The following is a 26,131-nucleotide window of genomic DNA, read 5'->3' as shown; positions in this document are numbered from 1 at the left end:
CAGTACTTCGTTCAGTTACGTATTGCTCATGAACTATTTTCACTTCAGACCACAAAATCTGGAAATTTGCAATAACAGCATTTACGAATTCTCTCCCATTATCGATAGATTATTGGTGCACCGAAAAGTGAAAATATCGGTAAAGTTATACCAACTTCTTACAGCCCGTTTAAATTTAAGTGTCGTAAATATAAATTTATCAAGTGATCTTGATAGACCATTATAAATTTATAATTGACTATCAGGATTTGCCTGCATATCAATCAGGTCTCTTAGCGCAAGATTCATTTCGGTATGTATAATAGTTTAACAGTTAGACCTTTTTGGGCATACTGTGTTTTGACATGGCTCACATAGTTTTAAATAAATATTTATAGCCTCAATATTAACATTTTGTTTACTATTAACAGCATACACAATACGATTTCTACCTCCAGTGACCTGTTGCAATATTGCTTCATGAATAACTTCCTACAAATCATCACGCGAACATAGTAACGCATTTCTTCAGGCACCATTCATCGGAACAATCAGTTTTCTTCTCGCCAATATTAACAATATCAAACCGTTTAGTCGTCGATAGTGATTGATTTTTAACTTTGAAATTTTGATTCTTTCACTTCGTTCAATAATACATTATACTTTCATTAGTTATGTATAGAGTGTTTTATTATTTTGCTCAACAACACCATTTAAAGTTCATAAAACCGTATTTAAGTGACATATTGAAAATCGTATACTTTTCGCGACATTGTAAAACGAATACTGCACAATATTATTTTCAATATGCCTATTCAATCGATAATCAATCTATTATCAAACCTGTTCCGTATCATAACTAAATTGTATTGTATGTGCAACATAGTATAAAGTAGAAACAACTTTATCATATACCTAAAGCCTTTTGCTAATTTATTGATTGTTATTGTTATTCTATTGATAGTGATTTGATTGTATGAGTAGGTACACTGTCATGGTCTTCCAGTATCAGATGTATATGAAAATCGAATGAAAATTCAAAATTCATACTTAAATAATAATAATTATGATAGTCAAGATAAACCGATCGCAATTTAGTTGTATAATATATATTATAAAATAAAATAACTTTGGTAAAATGCGATCAAAATTTATTATACCTCAGATGTCACAGCAGTCAAGCCTGCACAAATAAATAATTTAATAATACAATTAATTTAATTATAATACAAATAATATACTAGCAATAAATGTACTTAGTAAATTTAATTTGTCATTTTGCATTAATACTTAATAATAATAATAATATAATATACTAACTTACTAATATATTAGTCATTGATATAGTACCTACCTAATATACTAAATAATAATAATTAATAACTTTGGTAAAAATGTTTGGACTTTTACTAACAGTGATTGTTTATCCTAGATTACCAAATCTCGTTTGTAAAAGTCCGAACTACAAAAATCATTCGGGGTTTGACCAAACGATGTAGTACATCCTAGGTTTTACGAATCAATTGGTAAATGTCCGAAATTCGGACATTTACCAACAGTAGTCGGCGAAACCTAGATTTAAGTAAATTCTAGGTTTAACCGGTATTCGTACTTTAACCGTAACATATATATATATATATATTGGGTAATGATGATAATTGATACTTGATAGGATGATTATTTCTTTATTGTTGTTATTTGGATTGAGATCCATTATTTGAAGATGGTATTTGTTTTGTTAATCTTTATAAAATGTCATGACAAGAGTTATGTGGTGAAACCATAAGGTTTTCTTATAATAACCCTATAGAGCCCTATAACGATAGCATGAAGAAAGTGTGATAGTTGGCGTTTATGCTGTGCATATGATTAGAGATAGCATTATAATCCAAGTATCCATAAGGACGAATTATTAAAAATTAAGATGTTGGCTTACAAAATAATCAATTAGTAAATACCCCTTATGTATAGATTATCTATAGTTATATTACTATAGTATGGATATAGTGGAGCCTGAGAGTAGTCAATTTAATTGTTAAAAATGAGTAATTTAAAATTAACCAATACAACATTGATTCGAATACTTCAGCGTTTTATATTAATCTTCATCGAGAGCCAACACATCGGATTGATTCGTTAAGTAGAATGATGACTTGAGTATGTTTTAGTGACACAGAGAAACCACATCAGATGAGGCGCGTTGTCTTCGTTATCGTAAGGCAATGAGATTTTAATGTTTTATTGTTCATATAACAGCGAACGTGCTGAACTGCAGAATGATATACCTAATTACAAAATATGTAATATGAATATCGAAATCGAAAATCCTCGACCATGAAATAACCATATTCAACAACTGACGTGTGTTTTTGTAGTGGGTCGATCCGAACTGAAACGGAGAATTATAATTATTAATAAAATAAATTTCAAAATGTGTATAAACTATAAAGTATAAACAATTAAATTGCATACAATTATGACACAAGTCGTATTTATTTATTTTGCTTTACTTTTTGTTTAAAATAAACATATTATTAAATAATACAAGTAACGCAGTAATGCTGATGTCAGTTTAAAACGTTACTGCATAAAAATAAAATTTTAGATAGGAAGTACTGTTAAACCAGTATAACACGTGACAAATTTCAAATTTCAATACTTAAATAATCATAAGGTGCAGAATACTTACATCTTACGGATTACCGTTATCCGCTACGGAACCACCCACCTAAATTAAGTATTGCATCTACAGTACTTATACGTAATGATCGGAAATATGCAAATTAATACATAATATTTTATATTATCAGACAGTCAGATATTATAAGTCCCCATAATATATTTCATTTAAAGGCCACATGTCTACCTAAATTTGCCTCTGGAAGTAATGATGTAGTAAATTTTTTTTTAAGTTAAATTATCGTCTTTTTAAAGCATGGATGATTAATCCTCGTATATACCTACCCATAAATGAAACATAATGAAACATTTTAAAGGGCTTAATGTATTCAAAGCCATAAATTTAAAAAAAAAAGTAGGAAATATACATTAAATTGAATTTTTATTTCCTAACTTTGTTTGAACTATTTAAACTTTCTAATATCCTGTTGAACAACTTTTACACGATTCTGGTTGAAAATATTCACATCTGTTTAAATAAGTTAGCATGATGGATATGCACTTTACATTTAATATGTAACAATACAATAATTTATACATTTTTCAAGAAAATAATCCAAAATTAATTTGTTAAGTATAAACTTATTTCAATGATAATTTTATGGTTCAATAAAGTATTTCGTTAGAAGTTTCACTGTATTTAGTTTTCATATGAATAATAGATTTTATTGGAATACATCAAGAAATATTTAATCATACTATTAGTACTAATAATTTATTTTGATAATAACTGATACAGGAATATTAATCCTGATTACTTTAGGAATGTCAATACATTCCTATTGGTTTAATATTTTATACTAAAACGTTTGATCATTGACAACAGTGACAACCATAGATTTATGAACAAATATGTATACATCTTTTTATTTATATATGTCACAGCATCTGACAGTCAATTAAATTGTTTTTTGTTTTTTCAAAAATTAACTGGTACTGAAAAATGTTTTTAGTTATTTGTAAAATAAATCTAGAATATTATAATATTTCATTTAAAAAGAAAATAAACTAAAAAAATTATTTTTTATTGTTAGTACTAATGAGTACGTGTATATAAATAATAATATTGAACTATTTTAAAAAATATAAGCATTTTATAGACACGTAAAAAAGGAAAAAAAGATTGTTTTATACGGTTTTTCTAATCATTACCAGAAAACGAATCAATGAGAATATTTTTTGAAAAATAAATGAAAACCTCTTGATTTTTATTTTATGTAAAATATACACTTTTCTATAGTGTTCTCAAAAAAAAAAAAAAAAAAAAAAAAAAAAGATAAAAAATTAATTATGCTCATTCGCCCTAAATAACGTATCAGCTTTGATACTTATATTAGTATACAAATAACGAACAAATTATATTTACTTATTAAAAATATCAAACTTAATATATCGAATGTAAATATATAATATAGGGACTATACATAGTTTATATTGGCTATTATTGATTTAACATCAAATGATTTTTGTTACAATTAACTTTTTATTAGTTATTAGTTATTACTATTATATTTGATTATTCAAAAATGTAATGTTTCTTTTGTTGGTGTATTAACATTTCGCCTTTACGCTTGAATGGCCGCAAGCAAACGGGACATGAAAACTTTGGTGGTGTTTGACATTCGTACATCACATGTCTTTTTAGTACATATTTACGACTTTTTCCTTTATAACTACGCCCACAGTCATTGGGACAAAACACAGGATCCTGAAGAGAGTCTTTATTCGTCGATTCAAGTAATTGCAGAAAATCTATGAAAATAATATTAAATTCGAAATAATGATTTATATCATACTCTTGTTACGACAAACATTTTATTTATTTTGTATCGCATAAAGCAATCAACATAATTTTATTATAACCAGCAATCTAAAGCAAGCCCGAATTAAGTAATAGCAAATTATCAGATAACAAATTATGTTATAATAATAACGTATGATAAAATTTGAATATAATACAAATACATTGATAGATTGATAAATTATAAGTATGGTTTGATTTCAAAAATTAATTTATTTGATTAACAAATACGAATATGGTGTTTTATTAATGTATGTGAGTTGAGGTGTGTTTTTCTAGCAAAACGTCTATAACAAATTAAGCAAATGAATTTTTTTGGAACTCCACATTCGTGTTTCAAATGACGCTGCAAACTAGATTTCTTCCAATCACCACTGTAATATCGGCCACAGTTATTTGGACAATATAATAATTCCATCTTTCCTGAAAATAAATAGCACATAAATATATAATTAAAATAATAGTTAAAAAATAATATAATAAGGAGAATAAAATAACTAGCAATAAAAAAACCTGTTAAAATCATAATAATGTGAACACCAACGCACAAACCAGAAAATGAAGTTGTGAATAAAGCATAATAAGCATCAAGTAAAAATTAAACCAAAATATGAAATTGTAACTTCAAATAGATATACTCGTATTTAAAATTAATGCTTAATAATCTACCTACGAGTAATACTTACATCAAACTAAATAAAATAAAAAAAATATCTAATAATACTTGAAGTAATGAAATAAAAAGTTTAATTTTTAGTTTTGGATATAGAATCAACACTCAGTGCTACACAATATATTTCCATAATTTACCCGATAGAAAATAATGGAGAGAAAAAAAATATTTAAAAAATTAAGTCAATCTCGAGGATACGGGTATACCTAATGTCGTTAACACTAATTTTATTTTAAAAATTATAATTTAATACATTAAGTTATAGGTTATCTAACTATTTAGTATATATATATACTAAATTAAACAGTTATATATTTTTTTAACATTAAGAAAAAATCCTATCTAAAAAAGAATTTGATCATAAATTTCGATCGGAATATATAATTTTTACTGTTCTTTTAAAAACATTTTTATTAAAAATAAAATTGATAATACCAACTTGATAAACTTAAAAATAAAAAATTATACTTCTTAATGATATTTTGATATTATAATTTTGAAATAGATATTTATTATTGTCAATATTAATGTATTAAATAAAATGTTTTTCTATGTGTATGTCGGTATGCCGACCAAATATCGTCTCTAAAATATTGCAAAACTAATAGATCATAATGAAATAATATCAATATATTGTCTTTATATAATCTTATATTATATTATCTTATTTTATCTACCAATTACTTATATTAAATGTTTGACGACCACTACAACATTACAGGAGCATTCCGGAATTCTGTTTTTTTTTTATTTTATAATTTGTTAATTGTAATTCTTGTACTGCAATTTTGCATTTTAATTGACGCTTAATTAGTACTTTTACTGGTCTTGTTCTATATTTTTGGTTGTCTGATAAAATGTATTTTAATTTTAAATTATATTGAATATAACAAAATCTGTAAAAGAAAAAAGTTTATTAGTGTACCACCGATTTCACTTTTACAAAAGAAAAAGATAGTGCTGATTTCAAGGTTGAAATTAGTGATCACGGAGAGTTTGAACCAGAGTCTACTACGATATATTTCTACTAAATCATATTTTATTGTTTTTCGATAACTAAACTTTCTGTTTTTATTAAATGAAATCTATTTGGAAACAAACAAGTAATAATTCCAGAAGTACAATAGTTGTAGAAAGAAAATATCAAAAGTTCGTTATTTTGCTTCTCTGTGTTTTGTACCACCATAAGATGTTAGTGATGTCTATGAATAAATATTAAAATTAGATTTTTTATATATTTAATATAACCAGATTATTTTCTCTTTTCTAACATACTTTGAGGAGGTACAGATTGATACTTAAAAACAAAGATGAGAATATATATGACTATTGACTATACGAGGCAATACAAAGTAACAGGGATAAAACAAACAACATGCGAAGGATTTAACAATGAATTTGCTCATTAACTTTCGATTCAATATCTTAAATTTGTAAATTTATAAATATAGTTTGAGGTTATATTATACTATATATTAATATGAAAATATTATATTCGTTGAAATATTTATAATATTTTTATTATTTTATATTGGCGATATTTTTCCATGTGATTTATGGGTTTCGCAATATTTTAGTGGTGATATTTTGTCGGTAATTTATGCGTGTCTAATATTCGTGAACTCATTTTTTCATTAAGATAATTAAAGTTTGAATAAGATTATAATAAGCTAAACAGATTAAGTTATATTAGTAACTATATTCTTGTCCTATTAAATTATTATTATTAACTAGAAATCTGGGGAGTTGATGCTTTATAATTTGATAATAATTAGTAAGTAATATAATTATGTTAAATAATATAATTAACCTTAATGTAATGAGTCTATAGTATTCAGAATTCAAATGGGCAACAATTTCTGACAATTAAACTATAAATTAAAAAAAAAAAAATAGAATAAAAAGTATTTGTAGCTTTATAACAACTATTTTATTGTATTTAATATTTTTTATTTTCAACTCACATATGTAATAACTAATAAGTAATAACAAATCAAAGTAATGTAGTATGTCAATTATTTACATTACTCGTAATCTTAATAATAATTGGTATTAATAATGTTTATTTTATTTTAACATTATTTTGTAATAAATGAAAATATTTAATGACACAAATAAAATAGCATAAAATCAATCAAATATTTTCTTATTGCCACAATTCAATAAATGACAATTAGGTACATACTGTTGATTATAAACAAATGATTTATAACTTTAATGTAGTATAATTGTTTAAATTATCATTTAATAATAATATTATAATATAAAAAATATAAGAAAAAATAGCTAGTTAATGACTTAATCAAACACTGTAACCGATTTTCTTTAAAATTGAAATAGCGATTGTAAATTAACACAATACTTCTATCAATATAAAAATACGAATATTTTTGAATGGTTAATTTTGATTCAAATTTATACAGAAATACTTTAATAGTATAAGTATACTAATATAAATATAATTATATTTTCTTAAAATTAATATTTATAATATTAATTATTCACATAAACACTTTATGAACAACATATATGTGTGTTTTTAAATTCCACTTTTGTGCAAATCGCTTATGACATATCATACACTGAAATCTACGAGGTACACCGCACTCATGAGTTAAATGTCTCTTGAGTAATTGCTTTCGGTATCGGCCTTTGTATTTGCGACCACAATTATTTGGACACATGGCCGGATCAGTCTTGCAGATCTCATCTAACTGACACCACTCGGTGGCTGTAAAAATGAAAACTTGCAATATGTTAAATGAAAAAAATTGAAATATTTTCAAAAAGCAAAGTTTAATTTTTAAACGCGGTTATGACCATAATAAAGCGTAAGGAAACAAATATTTCAAACTATAATAAAACAATTTGAATAATTGTAGACATATTATAAGAAAATTCAAATATACAAAACTACAAATAGGAAAAAATATAAAAATATCGTATTTCAAAAAAATATTTAACTACAATATAGTTATTTCGTAGTATAGTTTGCATATATAAGATAGACTTAGATTATTTTTTTGAAAAGAACATTGTACTTCATTTGTTTTTGTCTTAAAAATACTTTTATTATTTTCTTTGTAACAATGCAAATGGTTTACCTTTATAGGTACATAACTGAATAAATTGACACATTAGATTTAGAAAATGCGTTATTAAAGATCGATGAATTTGACCTGTAATCAATTATTTTTTTACATTAGTAAATCAATCGAGATGCGCAAGAATAGACAAAATGAATTAATATTTTCTTTTATTAAAAACAAATGAATTAATTAAAGCTGCATTAATATAATCCTGATTTTTATATTATCAAAAAATATTTTATAATATTTAAATACTGTTATTTGTGAATGGATAGTACATACATAGGTATTTAATATTTATATATCATTATAATATTCGATTTGTTAAGGCAACCGCTTGTGAACTATGATCAAATGTTTTTTTAGTGAAAAGTTTTGGGAAAATTCTTTTTGACATTCGAAACATTGAAATTGCTTAGGTACGCCACATTCATACATCAAATGTCGTTTTAATAACTTTTTTCTGTTCATTCCTTTATACTTCCGCATGCAGTTGACGTTCGGGCATATGGCAGGGTTTGATATAGATATAGCATCTAGTTTGGTCATCCAGTATGAATTGGTAAGAGCTAAAAAACAAAATAGAATAATATTTTATTTTTTAAATTATAATCATAAAAATATAAACACACCATTTACCCATCTATAAGCATAAACACGCGATTAATTAATTGGTTAAATGCTCGTAATATGTACGCAGAAGTAAAATAATTTGTATTTATTTAATGTTGTTTAAAAATATTTTATACTAGGTATCTATATGGCTATAGCCTATAGGTATCTATATCGAGTATACCGACTCATTAATTATATAACCTAATCAGTAACCAGTATGGGTTTAGAGAGATAGATCTGTAGAACCCAAAGTATCTAATTTTATCTGTTTTTACAAAATTTTAATTAGTTTTATGAAATCGGGTAAACAAACAAATGTGATTTACACTAATTTTAATAAGGCTTTTAACTCTATCAATCACTTAATTCAAATAAACAAACTAAGCTTATATGGTATATCCATAACCTCTTGTTATCTTGGTTCTCTTCTTATAAAACAAATAGATTTCAACAAGTAAAAATAAATGGTATTCTATCTAATTCTTTCTGCTCCTCCCGGTGTACCTACCTCAAGATAGGCTACCATTGTTATTTGCTACTTTTGTCATAGATATAATATCTTGCTTCGATTTCTGCTATCATTAACTATTTGCTGATTATCTATAAATATGATCTAATAGACTTAGTATTGGTACAGTAAAAATGATCTTAGATTAAACACATCGAAATACATCATAATGTTATTTTTCCGTTTTCGGAGAAAATTAGCATATGAATTTTTGGTAATAGACTTAAAGAAGTCAACTATTTTAAAAATTTCGAGGGGGTCTCTCAACAAAACCTGATATTTTTATCTTATATAGAACAAGTCTGTTTTAAAGTCCTACGTTTCGGGTTTTTAATTAGAAGAATTGTAGGATGAAATCTATTTCAAAACATTATATGTCTTACTTGCTATGCCAATACTTTAATATCGTTCAGTTATATGGAATCCATCACAAATAGATTTAAACGAATAACTTGAGAGTTTTCAAAAAATACAGTTACTTCACACTAGTTACAAATGACAGGGTAAACTGATGATCTTTACCCTTCCTTGTCTACACCACTAAAAATAATTCAAAAAAATCTACATTTGGAATATTTAGATATTTCAGGCTGGTGTAATGATACGTAATTAGTTTATGTCTAAATTTTTAATCGTAACTGTATTATGTCCTGAGCTTTTAGAATTAATATAATTTCATAAATATACAATATACATGTCTCGTTTCTGTCTACCTTCTCTACGAAAAATCACCGAACATCAAACAAGTATGATAATCCAAATGAGGCGTATTGCACATTTGCACATTAAATACAGTAATTTAATAAATATCAACATATTCAATAAAAAAGTCTCACATCCATATAGTAATCCTATTACGATTCCCCAATATTTACATGTATTTGTACTTTATTGTGTAATTATTAATTATTTCTAATACAAATGTTCAATATCTAATTAAGTCAATTAAAATATTTTGTTATTTTTTTTTACTATACATACTGTATTATTTTGTCATATTTCTTGAATTGCACTTGAGCCTATGCAGACGTTTAAATAAATAAATATTTCACATAGTGGTCGGTGAGCTACAGGTGTATTCAATATTATAAATTGATAATACTGTGGGACTCTCTAGCTTTGGGTAGTATGAACCTAACTCTTCCCTCTCACTATTTTCTATCTTCTGTTTAATATATCAGCTCAATATTAAAACCACAAGCAGATTTAGGGTGGGGAGGTGCTTGGGAGCTGAAGCATCCACCGTTCGACGTATTTTTATTAAGAATTACTAATAATTTGCTGAGTAGCGAATTTTTTGCATAGGATACCAAAATAAAAACTACATTATATTGCATTGTATTGTTATGTATATACCTAATAATTAAAAATTATAAATGTTAAATTGTTTATAATTTTTATATTGCTTATTATGTAATAAATCCAAAATACATGCACGATGCAAGACTGGGTTTCTTCACGGTTTAAGTATCAAATTATTCATTTTTTTTCCCTCAAAAAAGTACATAATAAGTACTTAAAGACTATTATTAATAAAATAGGTAGCACCCACTATAAAAAATTCTAGATCCACCGCTGATTACAGTCATTGTAATAAATTAATTTTATTTTTATTTTTTTTTTGAAACTTTTTATATTATTAAAAAAAAAATATTTTCTCAAAGTATTAACACAATTTAATTTTAAATTTTAAATTGGTAGAATAAGTATACCATTTTTCAAACACTTCTTTGTCATATTATTGTATTAAGGATAAAATCATCGTAAAACTAATAGGGTTAACAAAATAGTTTTTTAATAAAACTTATACTAAAAATCCTTAAAAATATTGCATTTTTGTAAGACACCTACCTATCTTGAAAATTAAAGATTTTGAAAAAAAATTTAAGCTATATTTATAAATAAATTCTAATTAATAAATAAAAATATTTAAAACTTTCCATTATATCCTACTTAAAAATGTAATGTAATAATCATGATATATATATGTCTCTATAGTTAATTTTAACATATTTAAAATTGGATCCAACCAGCTTATTTTTCAATCAATAAATAATTAATAATATAATATATTATCAGGCTAAAGGAACTTAAAAAGGGGTTTTCATTTTTTCCCATTCAGAGAATTATTTAAAAACTATAAATGCATAATTATGATGTTCAGGATATCGGAGTGGCTTTTTTTTTAATAAAAAAACTTTAATGTAACGCTAACATACTTTAATATTATCTATATAGATAAACGATTGTCTTACTTATTTACATTATTAACTAATAATTACTTTGTGTACTAAAATCATATGTTTTTTTAAAGACCACTTTTGTGAAAAACGTTTAAAACAAATAGTACATAAAAATCTTTTAGGTACGCCGCACTCCGTATCTAAATGTCGTTTTAAATGACCTCTTCGTTGGTCTCCTCTGTAACAGCGACCACACTGATTTGGACAATACACTGGATCAGCTTTTGATATTTCATACAGCAAATGTAGCCATTTTTTTGAACCTAAAATTATAACAAATAATTATATTTATAATTAAATATATATATATCGATGGTATACATTTATATTATGTAATAATATATAAGTTAGTTCCAAACAAAAGCTAAAGAAAAATAAAGAAATGTGGCTCATGTCATAATCGATTACATAAATCTGTAAATACAAATTTTCCGCTTTTCGTTTTTCTAGACTTAACCATTGTATATCACTATTAATTCCGATTCCATGATATACTAATATCCATGACAAATATTGGCATAATTGCCTAAGTATATGATAATAAAATTCATAACAAATTTAATTTTGTTTAGTCACGCACATAAGAAGGAGGAAGACTTCTGCGTACTTTGATCGGCTATATTTACGTATTTTAATATACATAATATATGATCATATGAAATCAATAATCAATAAAACGTGACTTTCACTCTTTTTCCAAATATTAAAATATAAGTATCATCAAAGGTTTTAAAATTAATGATATCATTAAGTTCTGATGATACTTTCGCCATGATAATATAAAAATATCTTTAAAAGTAAATACCTAATAATTCTATTAATGGAATATCGGAATCGAATTCTTTTTTTTGATTTTAGTCTGCAAATTAATTCTCTTATTTCTCTTCTTACTGTTGTGTTAAATAAACAATATAATAATATCCCATACCTAGTCTTATATTATTTTCATATCAGTAGGTATTTTTTTGAATCAAAAGTTTTGTTTAGTAACATAATAACATGATCATTACTCATTAGAATATGTTATTATTGTACTTATAGGCTATAGGTACTCTGTACACCTATTTTTATTAATTGGTCTTAAATAGCTGTAAAAATAACGCATAAATTATTATTTCTCATTATAAATAAAATTCATAAAATATAATATTTTATGATCATATGATTCATTATTAATTTATAAGTAGATATACTTTTTTATTTATATTTTATCAGTAGCTGATAATTATTTTTTGTTGAAAAAGAACCACGTTCATTTTGCTGTAGCAACATAAAACTATTAAGCACGCGAAGAATTTTTACTTTCTTGAGCAGGACTAAGGCAACACTCCAATACTTTATCCAAGACCATTCATAGCACTATAACTTATAAGTTTGTACTCAAAAATTTTGATCAATCTATTTATTCCAAATCACATTTTGATAATCATAACACAACATTTAATTATTTATAGATCCTAAATTGATCAACTTTTCTATTTAACTAGGTAACTACTTTTTGATTATTGACTTAAATGCTAAGTGTTGGTGATAACTATTAGTATAAATATGTATAGCTAATTAAATTTTATGATTTATTTGTATTTTGCTGAGACTATTCAAATAATAAGCGTATTATTGTAAAATAATATTCAATACAAAATTTAACTATCTAGGTTCTTATCACAAATTATTTAAAATAAGTATCACATGTTTAAACTTACCTATCCAGATATATACAATTATGTATCCATACAAAATATACCTACATATTTGACATATTAAATCTTAAACTTTTTTGAATTCTAATATAAAAAGTCTTAATTAAAAAAAAAAAAAATCAACTTATAATAAATATATACAGTAAAAGTTAACTAAAATCTTGAGAGTATAAACATATATACATATTTTTTCTAGATATACTTCATAAATAATTTTAAACTGCTCATGTCTTGAGCTTAATATAATTATTTTTATTTGCTTAGGGAGGTATTTGAGTTGTTATCTGTTGTAATAAAGTTACTATGCTGACTATTGATTAGCATAAGTATACTTCATGTATACAATAGTAGCATAATAAATAATATACACAGAAAATTAATAATAGTAAGCGTCTGTATTTTATCACTTTGATTAGGCAGATAATTAACTAATACAATAGCATCCGAATTCCTTTTACAAAGATTTTAATAAGAAAAATAATTTTGATAGTATTGTAAGTTATAAATATAAATAAGGCAAGTACCTATAATTTTAAAAATATAAAAACAATTATCATATAATGACCTCTAAAGAAAAAAATAAATTGAAAAATTTGTTTGAGTTTTTATAAGATAAATTACAATTGTAATGTTATTTATTTTAAATAAAGAAACATTTATTCTAGTACATATGAATTCATAGTTACAATTTAATATTAATATATAGAGCAAGGACTTTCATGCAATCAAATATTTTTTCTGGTTTACTTTTTTGTATGCAGAGTAAGTACACAATACATTTCACAACGTTTGATACCAAAATCTTAAAGTTTTTAGTGTATATTTTGAAGGTTTTTCAAAAATCATGTTTTTCAGTGAATATTTTTAATGATCAAGGACACAAATTATTATATTTAACTGTTTCTATATTCTCATAAAGACAAAAGAGACTCATATCACAGTTGTGAATCTATACATTAGATTACAATAAAGTGATATCAAATTCAGTTAAAAATTATAAAAAGATAATATAAAATTATTAAAATTAAATATTTAAAGAAAAAATATATATTTTAATATATTAATTTTTTTTGATACATAAGTGCATATTTGATGATTTTTTAGTGCATGAAAGTCCTTGCTCTATTAATATATTATTTAACATCATATTAAAATGTTTAAGACATTTTTATTAGATACCTACAGTATTTATTTATATAAACAATAAGTATTTTTTAAATGTTTTACAGTTAAATAATAAAAATTGACACTCTTGCAACTGCTTATGTTATGCAATCAAGTATTATTTTCTAAATTTTCTGTTTCTGAATTTCTTCCTAAGGAAAGTAAGAATTAGTTGATTTACCATTATTAACAGTTTTAAGCAATGGAACTTGTTTGTGAACCATTATTAAATGAGATTTTAAAGTATCATTTTGTGCAAAACGTTTAAGACATAAGTGACATTGAAATTTTTTTGGCACACCACACTCATTGATTAAATGACGTTTGAGATTACGTTTTCTCCATAAGCCTTTATATTTGCGACCACACATATTTGGACAAATAGCTGGATCATTTATGGACAATTCATTTAATTGAGATAACCAATTGTGTCTTAATTCTAAAAATAACAAAAACTATTATAAATAAAATAATTTATATTAAACCAAAAATATAATGTATTAAAATCATTTTAAGATTGAAATTAATTCAGTCTTCATTGAATAGAATTATTGCTCATTTACATATTATAAACTTCATAATACATGCAATGTATAGCTATAAAAATAATGCAAAAAGCATAAGTAACTGCATTTGTTTAAGCCTTGAATTTGCCATTTTTACAAATGTTAATGTGTAAAAAAATACAAATATAGATGGGTAATAGGTAATCAATATAACATGTATTAAAATTACACAACCAAATTAAAATTACCAATAATTTTATACTCATAATTATTTAAAGATAGGTACATATATAAATATATAAAGTTATATTTTTAAATAAGTATATAATAATTAAACAATATCAAGCTTGATTGACCTTGTAATAGTTTTTTAAATACAATACAACAACACAAAATACTCCATTCTTAACTTAAAATAATGCAGGTAAAATAACCCAAAACAAGTTCTATAATATTTTACATAAAAAAAAAAAAGAAAAATAAGAAATAAAAATAGTTTTATAATTTAAAAACTATTCTGAATAATGATGAATGATAAGAGTGTATATATATTTAATTGTTTAACATTACCCATTATGTATTAAATTGAATTTTCTAAATGGAAATTAAATAATATAGAACATTTATAGATGTTTTAAGAGCCACTTATGCTGTAGGACCAATTAAAAAAATGCCATACCAGCATATAATTTTCTTCGTCTTACTAGGTACAATATAACAAATGTTTGCCATTTGTGTGTAGTAAACTTTAATAATAGATTGAATTGAATTATCATTTAACTTAAGCATAAGAACATTATCTGTTCTTAACACAATTTTTTATGATATTTTACTTTTTAAGTTACCTATGAATACATAGAGTACTATAACTTAAAAATTCTCACAACTTGATTAGACATTAAAATATTGTAAAAAAAACTCATATAAATACACAGATAATGTTCTTATGTTTAAGTTTGATACTGATTTTTGGGTAAATTTTATCTATTATTAAAGGTTATAACACAAAATTGGAATTGCTGAACACAACTTTGTTGTCATATGTTCTTAAGATAGGTACAATACATGTGGCCATGTGAGTTTGACATTCTCTTAACAAATGAGGAAAACAAAAAAAAGGAACAAAAACCTTTAGTAAAATATCCGTAACACAGTGATTGCATTTAATACTTATAAATACTACATTAATTGACTTAAATTAATAACACGGAATTTCAATTTGGTAGATATTAAAAAATAAAATAAAATATTTGATCAAAACTTGAAGTCATATTAATACAAACATTTATTAATTCAAAATAATTGTATATAAGCTTAACACCTGGAAATATTTGAAGATATTAATTATAAATTGCTTATATAATAATAATTTAAATTTAAAAATTATGTTTTTGTTATTTTTTAATTTGAATATATTTATATTTTTTTAATAATAACAGAATTATTCTTAAAAAAAAAGTGAAAAAATAGTTTGAACTTAAATATGTTAATTTAAGAAAATATTATGTTTATTATACATCAATATATTCTTTGTACATATATTATAATGTTTTTGGAGTGATACATTATAAGAAAACTTTTTAAGACATAATTCACAATTAAATTTCTTCGGTACACCACACTCGTAAATTAAATGTCTTTTGAGGTGAGCTTTTCTACTTATTCCTTTATATTTATGACCACATTTATTAGGGCAAATTGCAGGATCTGTTTCTGATAACATTTTCAATATATCTGAGTTCAGCCACTTGGAGTTAACTTCTGAAAAAAAAAAACAATCAACTAAATATTATGTTAAAAAGATAAAAAAAAAAAATTGGCAACATTACTAATTTTATTGATGTTAATTAGCAAAAACATAAGATTATGTTATTAAAAATATTATTTTCAATGTTATACTATTGAAACACCCCCATATAAAAATACATTAATAAAGAAATATTATGTTACAAAATGTCTATAAATAATTTTAATAACATAATGACAGCTAAAAATAATGTACATTTTATTAAATAAAATATTTTTACAAGTAATTTATATTATTTTAAGATAATTAATCAAAAAATAGTAAAAGAAAATAAAATAAAAATATATGATACCCAATAATTACAAAGAAGGTTAAAACATAAAGGACACATGACATTAAACTCATTTTAAAATATTTTTGTATAAGAAACACACTTCAAATAAAATAAAATAATACCCTTAAAAATATTATGACAAAAAGTCATTATTAATTATATTCCACAGAATACTATTAATAATAAAATAAGTATGAACAATTAAAAATAACAAATGCTGATTTTTTTTTTTTTTTTTATTACGGGTACATTTAATTATAAAGCATAACACATAAATTTAATTTAAAGTTGAGAAATTGATATATGTAATACTAGTAATGACAAAAAAAAAATTGTTTTACAAAAAAAAAATATTGTACTAAAATTAAAAACAAATATGTGTGAAATCATAAACATTTACTTCAAAACAAATACTTTTTAACATAGTCAATTTTATTTATAAAAAAAAAATGATTTAAAACATAAAATAATAATAATAATAATACATAATTTAAGTTCTAAATTAAACAAAGAAGCAAGGAACAGTTTTTGTTAGATGAGTCTACCATGATGGTCTTAAAAAAGAAAGCTCTAAAAATGTATCAAAGAATATTGTAAAATTGGTTTTTTTTATAAATTTCAAATTTAATAATATAAATACAAATTGTAAATATAATTTATATTGAAAATAAGAATATAGACTATGGAGTTTTATACTTTGAAAATTTCTTGTACCTATGTTTATAATGTAATTAGGCAGAGTCGTAATTGAATTATAAATTTGTTATCTCCATGTCCAGTAAAATATATAACTTGAGTATAGTAATATTATATTTTTATATGCTATTTTTTAGGTTGGATTAAGTCACAAAATGTATTTTACAATATATTTATATAAGTAGATGAATATATTTAAATATACTCAATAAATTAATGCGACCAGATAGTTCTTAAATGTGTTTAATAAAATTTTTTTATATTTATTGTGATTTTGCCTAACTTTACTTAATAGAGTTTCATAAAATATTGACCAGTTAGGGTACTGTATTAGCTGTTTGTTAACTATAATTAAACTGTTTTTAATGTTAGCGATCAGTACCATTTTATGATTAAATGTCTCTAAATGTATTTAAATGAATGCTCACATTTTTTATATTGAAAAAAACATTTATTTCATAATGTATGAATATAAAAATTTTGAATTTTACTTGTTAAAATTAAAATTAATATGGAAGTTTTTAAGTAAAATATAAATGTATTGAGTAATATTACTTAAGTATGTAATAAACAAAAATACTAAGTGATCTATAAAAAAAAAAAAAAAACTACAATATAGGTAAAGCATTTGTGTCTTGTCACGTTTTATGTATTATCACCATATGTTTTTTTCTATCTGAATTATGAGTAAAACGCTTCAAACATACATCACACTGAAATTGTGGTTGAACGCCACATTCGTATCTCAAATGTCGTTTAATGTTTTTAGTACGATATCTTCCTCTATAACTGCGTCCACACATATTTGGGCAAAACTCCATACCTTCACTATAAACCATGTCATCTAAAATGTTAAATAAATAAATATTATTAACATTATATTTATTTAATATTAAAAAATAATAATAATAATAATAATAAGATACAATCATAGAAGCAGCAAGGATATATAAATACATTAGATTCATTTAAAAAGTTAATAAAATAAACTAACTGAAGTTTAAAAAATGCTATCTTTATATAAAATATATTTACTTATAAATTTAAAATACAATTACAGTAAAGTTGTCAATTATTACAAGTTGTAAGTAAGTAGGTATCTTTAAAAAAAGTTATTAAAAATCAATTTAGCTATCAGTTATAATCAAAAAGAAAATACAATATTACATACAATCAAAAATACAATAATAAGATCAAAATGTTTATTATGTGAGTGGCTTCATTTTTAACTAAAGTTATAATATGCCAACAAATCAGTGGTAAATTATATCCCTATATCACCTCAAAACACATTTTTAGAAGTATAAATTGTATAAAAATAACCATTTATGTAATAATTCTTTCTATACTCGTTTTTAACTATATGCATAAATACTTGTGTACCTATTGCATATACTTATATAGAATAATAATAAGCCTATTCAACTTTCAATTTTTAATACATTATAAGCAATCATATTTAAAAAAACCTTTTCTTGGGGTAGGGAAGACTTTAAATGTGGCAGTGTTCATACAATAACTGAATTTAAACAGTTAAATAAATAAACACAATAATTTACAAAGTTTGCATACTTATCTATAAATAGTGATACTTTTAACAAACAAATTATTTTACTAAATATTATTGTACAATAAATTTACATAATATTATTCAAAGTAAAACTGTGAAAATCATAAATAAATTATGCAAATACTAAACTCTAAAAATTAAAAAAAATATTATCAAGCACATATACTGAATAGTGAATACTTATAACAGGAAGGGATTGAACTCACAAATACCCCTAAATATGTACTTAAACTGAAGTATAGAAGATATTTTTACTTTTGAAATAATAAAGGTGATTTTAGCCTATAAAATAAATTCTGATTTATTGACTCATACGTCCACTGACAATCCTCTATATTAAGTATAAACATTGTAGGTATGTAAAAATTACATATTTATCACTATTTAATCATAAAATATGTAGGTATATATGAATTATACTTCAATGTAATTTAATATATCATACTTCTATTTTTATTTTATAATTCTATTGTGTTCATTTGTTAATAATTGTAATTCTTGTTCACAAAGTTACCATCGATTAATGTAAATTTAAACATATTTGATTTGGTGAAATTGGTTATAACTTAACGGATATAAACAGAATTTTTATGATAATTACTGGTGAATTTAGTTCTAGATACTTCAATATGATATACATTAATTTTCTGTTTAATTATTGACACTTGCTAAAAAAAAAAAAAATACAACTAAATTGTAATTAAACTTAATCTTAAATTAAAATTATAACTTAGTTACATTTACATTAGGTAAAATTTTATGCACTGTTATCATATGCGTCTTGAGGTTTCCTTTTAAATGAAATTTCTTAAAACAAATATTACACTGAAATGTTGGTGCTTTTCCACATTCATATCTAAGATGATTAGTTAAAACAGTTTTTCTATACTTTCCAGAATATTTTCGTCCACATTGATTGGGACAATCTACTGGATCTTGTTTTGAAATTTCCTTTAACATTTTTGTCATTAATTCTGAAAACGATTGAAAGTAATATTTAAAAACATTATTATGTATTTTATAACACTATAACACACATTCAAGATAAATTTTCCATGACATGTTAAAAAAAATATACAAATAGTTTAATGTTAAGTATAAAAGCAATTAATTTAAAATATGACAATAAGCAAGTAAACAAACATTAATGTTAAAATATTCAAAAATAAGTTCATAAATTATGATGTAGTTTTGTAAGTTATAATAGGCATACAACACTACTAGTGTAGTTACATATCTATGAATTTACTATATTAAGTTTATACATCTAATAATTTTTTACAATAATGTGAGAGCAAGTTTTTAATAATGAACTAACACAGTAAAAATAACAAATATTCTTTTTAGATATACAATAAATAATAATTAATAAATATGGAGAATATTTATATTATTTATTTTTTTGTAGTTTGCTGTTACTTTCAATTTATTAAAAACACATGGTATTCGATTTATTATTATTATTTTAGAGAATTAAAAATTATCTCAATATTTAGGCTCTACAGTCATAATTGAATTATTCCATTTTTTTGGAAGTAAAGTAATTAAAATTAAAATTAAAGGAAAGTGTAGACTGTACAATTGTTTTCAATTAATAAACTAGCTGAAAATTCCATATCATAATTTTGTTTTGTTTACTTCATAGTCAATAACTCCAAAACACAACCTATAATATTTTATATCTTAAATGGTAAAATGTCAACTTGATAAGGTCATATAGGTTATAATATAAAATAGTAAACACTATACGGTTAAATTATATATATAATATACATAGTGTATTGAAATAATAATAAAATAGAAAATAATATTTTTAATCTAAATTATCATTAATTTATAATTTTATTATCCGCATTAAAATTGTTGAAAATAATAATGTACAATATTAAAATTATGTTTATTAATTTATTAGATATTTTAATTAAATTATTAAAATACATATATTTATTTAGTAGTAAAAATATACAGTTATATAGACATTTTACATTTTATTAGATATCTATTAAATAAGATTATATAAACTTCATTCAATATGTGAAAATCTAATAAAAAATTACAATTAATTTCATTTTATAATTTATAAATATTAGGTAAGTATATAATGCAATTTGATTTGTTATAATATAAAATAAATGGTTAGCAATCATTATATTTAAATAATTAAATACTTTCTAAAAATTCAGAATATACAATATATTTACATTTAACTAAGCTTATAAAAAAACAAAATATAATTTTAAGCTTAAATTAAAAAAATTTGGTTAAAAGATTTAAATACAAATTTATTTATATCAACAAAAAAATAGTATCAGTTTTGCAATACAATAGTTTAATGTATATTTATATATATATATATATATATATATATATATATATTTAGGATTTATATTTTGTATATCTTATATAATATGTTCTATCAAGTTAAAGTTAATATTAAGGTTATATAGAATATATAGCCATACATTAGCATTTTTTTTTTGTTTGGACTATGAACATAGTATATTTTTATTAATGATGACTGCAAAATACCATTTTAATAGATAAATCATACAAAGAATAATAATAATAATAATAATAATAATAAAAACTTAAAAAATATGATATAGATACACAAATAAGGGTAGAATTGACCCATTAATTATATCAATATGCATAGTAAACTAATAAATTTAAACAATAAAATTGATGAACTATTTTAAATATTAAATTAGTATGATAAATATTAACAATACAAATTTCATGAAATATAATTTATTTAAAATTTATAACATATTGTGTTATTATTACAAAATGAAAGTGAGTTTTTATTTTGAAATAGGAACTGGAAATTATGTAATCAATCTTTAAAATATACACCAACTTCAGACATTGATTTTTATTGAATAATACCATAAATAAGACCCATATGTCCTTTTAAATGTGCTTTATGAACAAAAGTTCTGTTAGGCAGTGTTAATATTTAAATTAACGCGGTACACCACATTTATTCTTATGATGAACTTTTAAATTTGATCTTTGACTTTTTCCCTTGTAACGATGATCACACATTGCTTTTGACAGATCAAATAATACTGACATTTCTAATCTATCTGAGCTTTTTACTGAAATAAAATAATAATAGATCATTTTAGTTATTAGATGGTAAAAAGTAAACAGAAAATGAAAAAAAATATATGAATTACATATATGTTAGTTTTTAAAAATTTTTAACAAAAAAATTTAATGTTTATCAAACATTGAAAACATTTCATTTTATTATGATATAACTTTATGCAATTATTTTAGTTCTATAAAAAGCTAATAAATATAAATTAATGTCAAATATATAAATATAGTGAGTATCTTCTATCACAATTATCAAGAATATATTTAATAATAGGTCATAACAAAAAAAAAAAAATAATAAAAAATAAAAAAAATTCATAATGATTTTAAATTATTTTAAACTATACTCTTAAGTATTCTAAAAATGTATAAAACTTGGAGAAAAATTCAAAATGCATTGATTGTTTAATCTTTTTTGTTTTCATTATAAATGGAAATAAATATCTGTTGGATTAATTAATATTCCCATTAGTTATACATTATATTATATTAAATTATATAATAAATATAATAAGTCAACAATAACAGGAAGTTCAATGTCAAACCATATTACAAGTATATTATTATATCTGATTATTATAAAGTGATATGCACTGTTTGTACATATTTTTAAAATTGTAATTAAACTGTAATTAGTAATTATACAACTTTTCTGTGATTCAATAAATATGAAATATAGTTCACCATCATTAAATTTCAATAGTATTTCATTATATTTGGTAATTTGTTTATAAACAAGACCATGTATAAAAAAGACAGTTAGTGTTATTATTAACAATATTTCTAATAACTCATAAAACATAAAAAAAAAATGAATAGATAATAAATACATTTATCTATGATTAAACAATTAAATATTTAATAGTTCAATAAATAATCTGACTTTATCTCCAAAATGATTATAATTCATAATCTCAACAATATTCATTCTTTAAAAATAATTACAAAACAAATTGCGAATGATTTTAATAAGAATGTATGAATTATAATTCACTGACAAAGATCGCAGGAAGTAGCTTAACCAAATAAAATTAATATAACTTATTTTATATTAAAATATTATAATAATAAAATTATCTTATAGTCTATGTAATTTAATACAGTTTTAATACTTATTAAAATATACAGATTTTAACCATTAAACTTGGTATTCAACTAAAATATAAATTTAAATAATTAATAAAAATATATTTAATTAAATAAATAAATAAATATGTATTATATACCTAGTATATCACACATTAAACACATTAGACAATTAAGATAAAGTAGGATGCTTAGTTATTAAATTTTTTTTTTTACATCTTTGAATAAAAAGTAAAAATAAGTATAAATATAATATTATTTAAAACAAACATTGATAATAAAACATTTTTATAAAAAAACCTTTTACTTGACAATTTTTTAAACGGTAACCCCGATTTCTTAATACTTTATGCTGAAGAGCACAATGATTATAAGCTTTTTATAGCACTATTATTTGAGAATTATACATTTAGACGAGCAGAATGCAGTAGAAGGGAATACTATAGGTTAGGTACAACACTTTTTAAACTTAAAATTATTATAAAAAAATCAATGTTTGCGTAACAATATTTAGACAAAAATATCTGCTACAAAATATAATTTAAAAAACGGTGCCCAATCATAATATTATACATTTTAAAATTAAAATGAAGATAGGAGCTCGTGGTGGATAAATTATTACATATTAAATAATTGTTGAGAGTGAAACTTGGTTAATTCCCAATAGCTTCCTGATTGTTCTTTAATTTTTAATAGACTTTATATTTAATCTATAAAGCTCTTAAAAAGAAGTTGTTAAGTATTTTTTCAATGTGAAAAAGTATTTACATAATAGATAATTTAAAAAGGCACACATAATTTATAAGACCAATACACTTCTAACTTCAATCAGACTTCAAAATATACATGAATATAAAATAGTTTTATAAATATATATTTAATTTTCAAATGACAAGTTTTCTCGTAAAATATATGTTAAAAATATTACCTGTATAACTGTACTTATTTTTATAAGTATTATTAGAATTTAGAACTATTTTTATAGAAGACAAAAATTATTTATATTATTATTTACTGTTTATTAAAAATGTTGTCTTAATTTATTTTTATAGGTACTTAATTTGTAACCTAATGAATTTTTATACTTATAAAACCATTTTTTTTTTCATAGATTCATTCTTATATAGATAGTTTAAATATCATTTAGTTTATAATCTTTTCCAATGACAATTTTGTGTTTGCATCCCATATGTGTCTTAAGAGTGCACTTGTGTTTAAATGTTCGATTACAAATATTACATTTGAACATGCACGGTAATCCACATTCATAAACCAAATGATTTCTAAGATTTGTTTTACGCCATTTTCCTTTATAACTTCGACCACAATTTCGTGGGCAATAAGCTGGGTCATTTTGAACAAACTCATTAATACGAGCCAGTAGTCCTAAAAACAAAAAATTACATTGTTTTAAAGAAAATTTTAAAAGATAAATTAAATCAAAAACCGGATCCATACAAAGCACTAAGGTAATAAGAATAATAATTCAAGTTAATTTGAGTGATGTGTAATATAATATAACATAGTTTAATATAATGTAATGAATTATAATTGTTTTAAAAATAAACTTTTATATTATTTATAAAATATTTCTTAGTACAAATTTAATTTTAAAACTGTGAAGTAGCTGGAATTTTGCAGTGAACAGACATAATATGCGTGTTCAAGTTAACTTTTTGGGCAAACATTTTTCCACATATGTTGCATTTAAATCGAGGAGGAACACCACATTCGTATTTTAAATGACGATTCATGGTAGCGCGATGATTATACGAACGTCCGCAATTTCTGGGGCATAAATATTTCAGTGGCAATGTAAATAACCGCTTCGAGTTAACTAAAATAAATAAAAAATAAATGTCAAATTACTCAGATTAGTTATGAAAATAAGCAGTACAAAGATTAATTAGCAGGTTTATGTAAATAGTACGGTTGTGTACACGTTCGTGATAAATTTGATGTAACCAATGTTAAAAGCATATTCACGTTTAATACAAAAGTTACTATATATATAAAAAAAATTAAGGTTCCGGTACACAGGACGCGGATTGACCGTACGGTCTCTGTAAAATAATACAACTTGAATTAATAACCGCTGCCCGCGGCGGTCTGCGTATCAGGCCGTTACAGCGCAGACCACGTTCTGTGTGCTAGAGCCTTTATACATACGTACAATCATACAATGACAAAAACCTACATAAATGCAGAATATAAAATATTTAGCATTAATTTCTGTATTCATCAAAGTCATCACAAGCTCAAACTATTGACCAAATAGCACTAATGAAAATCACACAAGATAAATTAGTAAATTAAGTATCTATATAAATTATAAGAATAAGTAATATTACTTTAGTCATACCAACTCTTAAAATCGTATAAAGAATTATACCCTAACGAACTTGTATACCTAGTTAATAGTTCACTTTTAAATATTTATGCAAAATTTTTATACATTTTAGGCTTCAACGGCAATGGTTATTAGCCTGTAGTCAGTTTTTACTGTGGAGGAGAGTACTTTTTTAAAACACGTGTATATGTGATGAAGATAAAATTAGTGGTGAGAAAAAATCAAATTTTGCTCTAAGTCCGGATTTTGAATTTTAAAATATAGAATTAGTATTCTTATTAAATAT

The 26,131-nt window shown here is 23.0% G+C and overlaps 1 protein-coding gene across 9 annotated transcripts in view; it reads right to left on the bottom strand.

Annotated features, from left to right (window-relative positions):
- Positions 1 to 8,530: 8,530 nt before the first annotated feature.
- Positions 8,531 to 26,131, bottom strand: part of LOC112596273 (longitudinals lacking protein, isoforms F/I/K/T-like) — a 169,302-nt gene continuing 151,701 nt past the window's right edge. For 2 of the 9 annotated variants that reach the window (XM_025341810.1, XM_025341836.1), the window contains one exon: positions 25,071 to 25,332. In XM_025341810.1, coding sequence (XP_025197595.1) covers positions 25,106 to 25,332 — 227 coding nt within the window. In that variant the 3' untranslated portion in view covers positions 25,071 to 25,105. Of the gene's footprint in view, positions 8,791 to 11,626; positions 11,851 to 14,588; positions 14,891 to 16,682; positions 16,719 to 18,357; positions 18,579 to 19,905; positions 19,973 to 20,048; positions 20,279 to 25,070; positions 25,333 to 26,131 lie in introns of those variants that run through there. The other 7 variants (XM_025341808.1, XM_025341805.1, XM_025341828.1 and 4 more) reach the window with 7 other exon arrangements.

Source organism: Melanaphis sacchari, unplaced genomic scaffold (genome assembly GCF_002803265.2).
Source record: "Melanaphis sacchari strain LSU unplaced genomic scaffold, SCAv2.0 Contig31_pilon_pilon, whole genome shotgun sequence".
Classification (NCBI taxonomy): domain Eukaryota; kingdom Metazoa; phylum Arthropoda; class Insecta; order Hemiptera; family Aphididae; genus Melanaphis; species Melanaphis sacchari.
The sequence above is the reverse complement of the archived record's forward strand: the minus strand, read 5'-3'. Positions and strand labels throughout refer to the sequence as shown.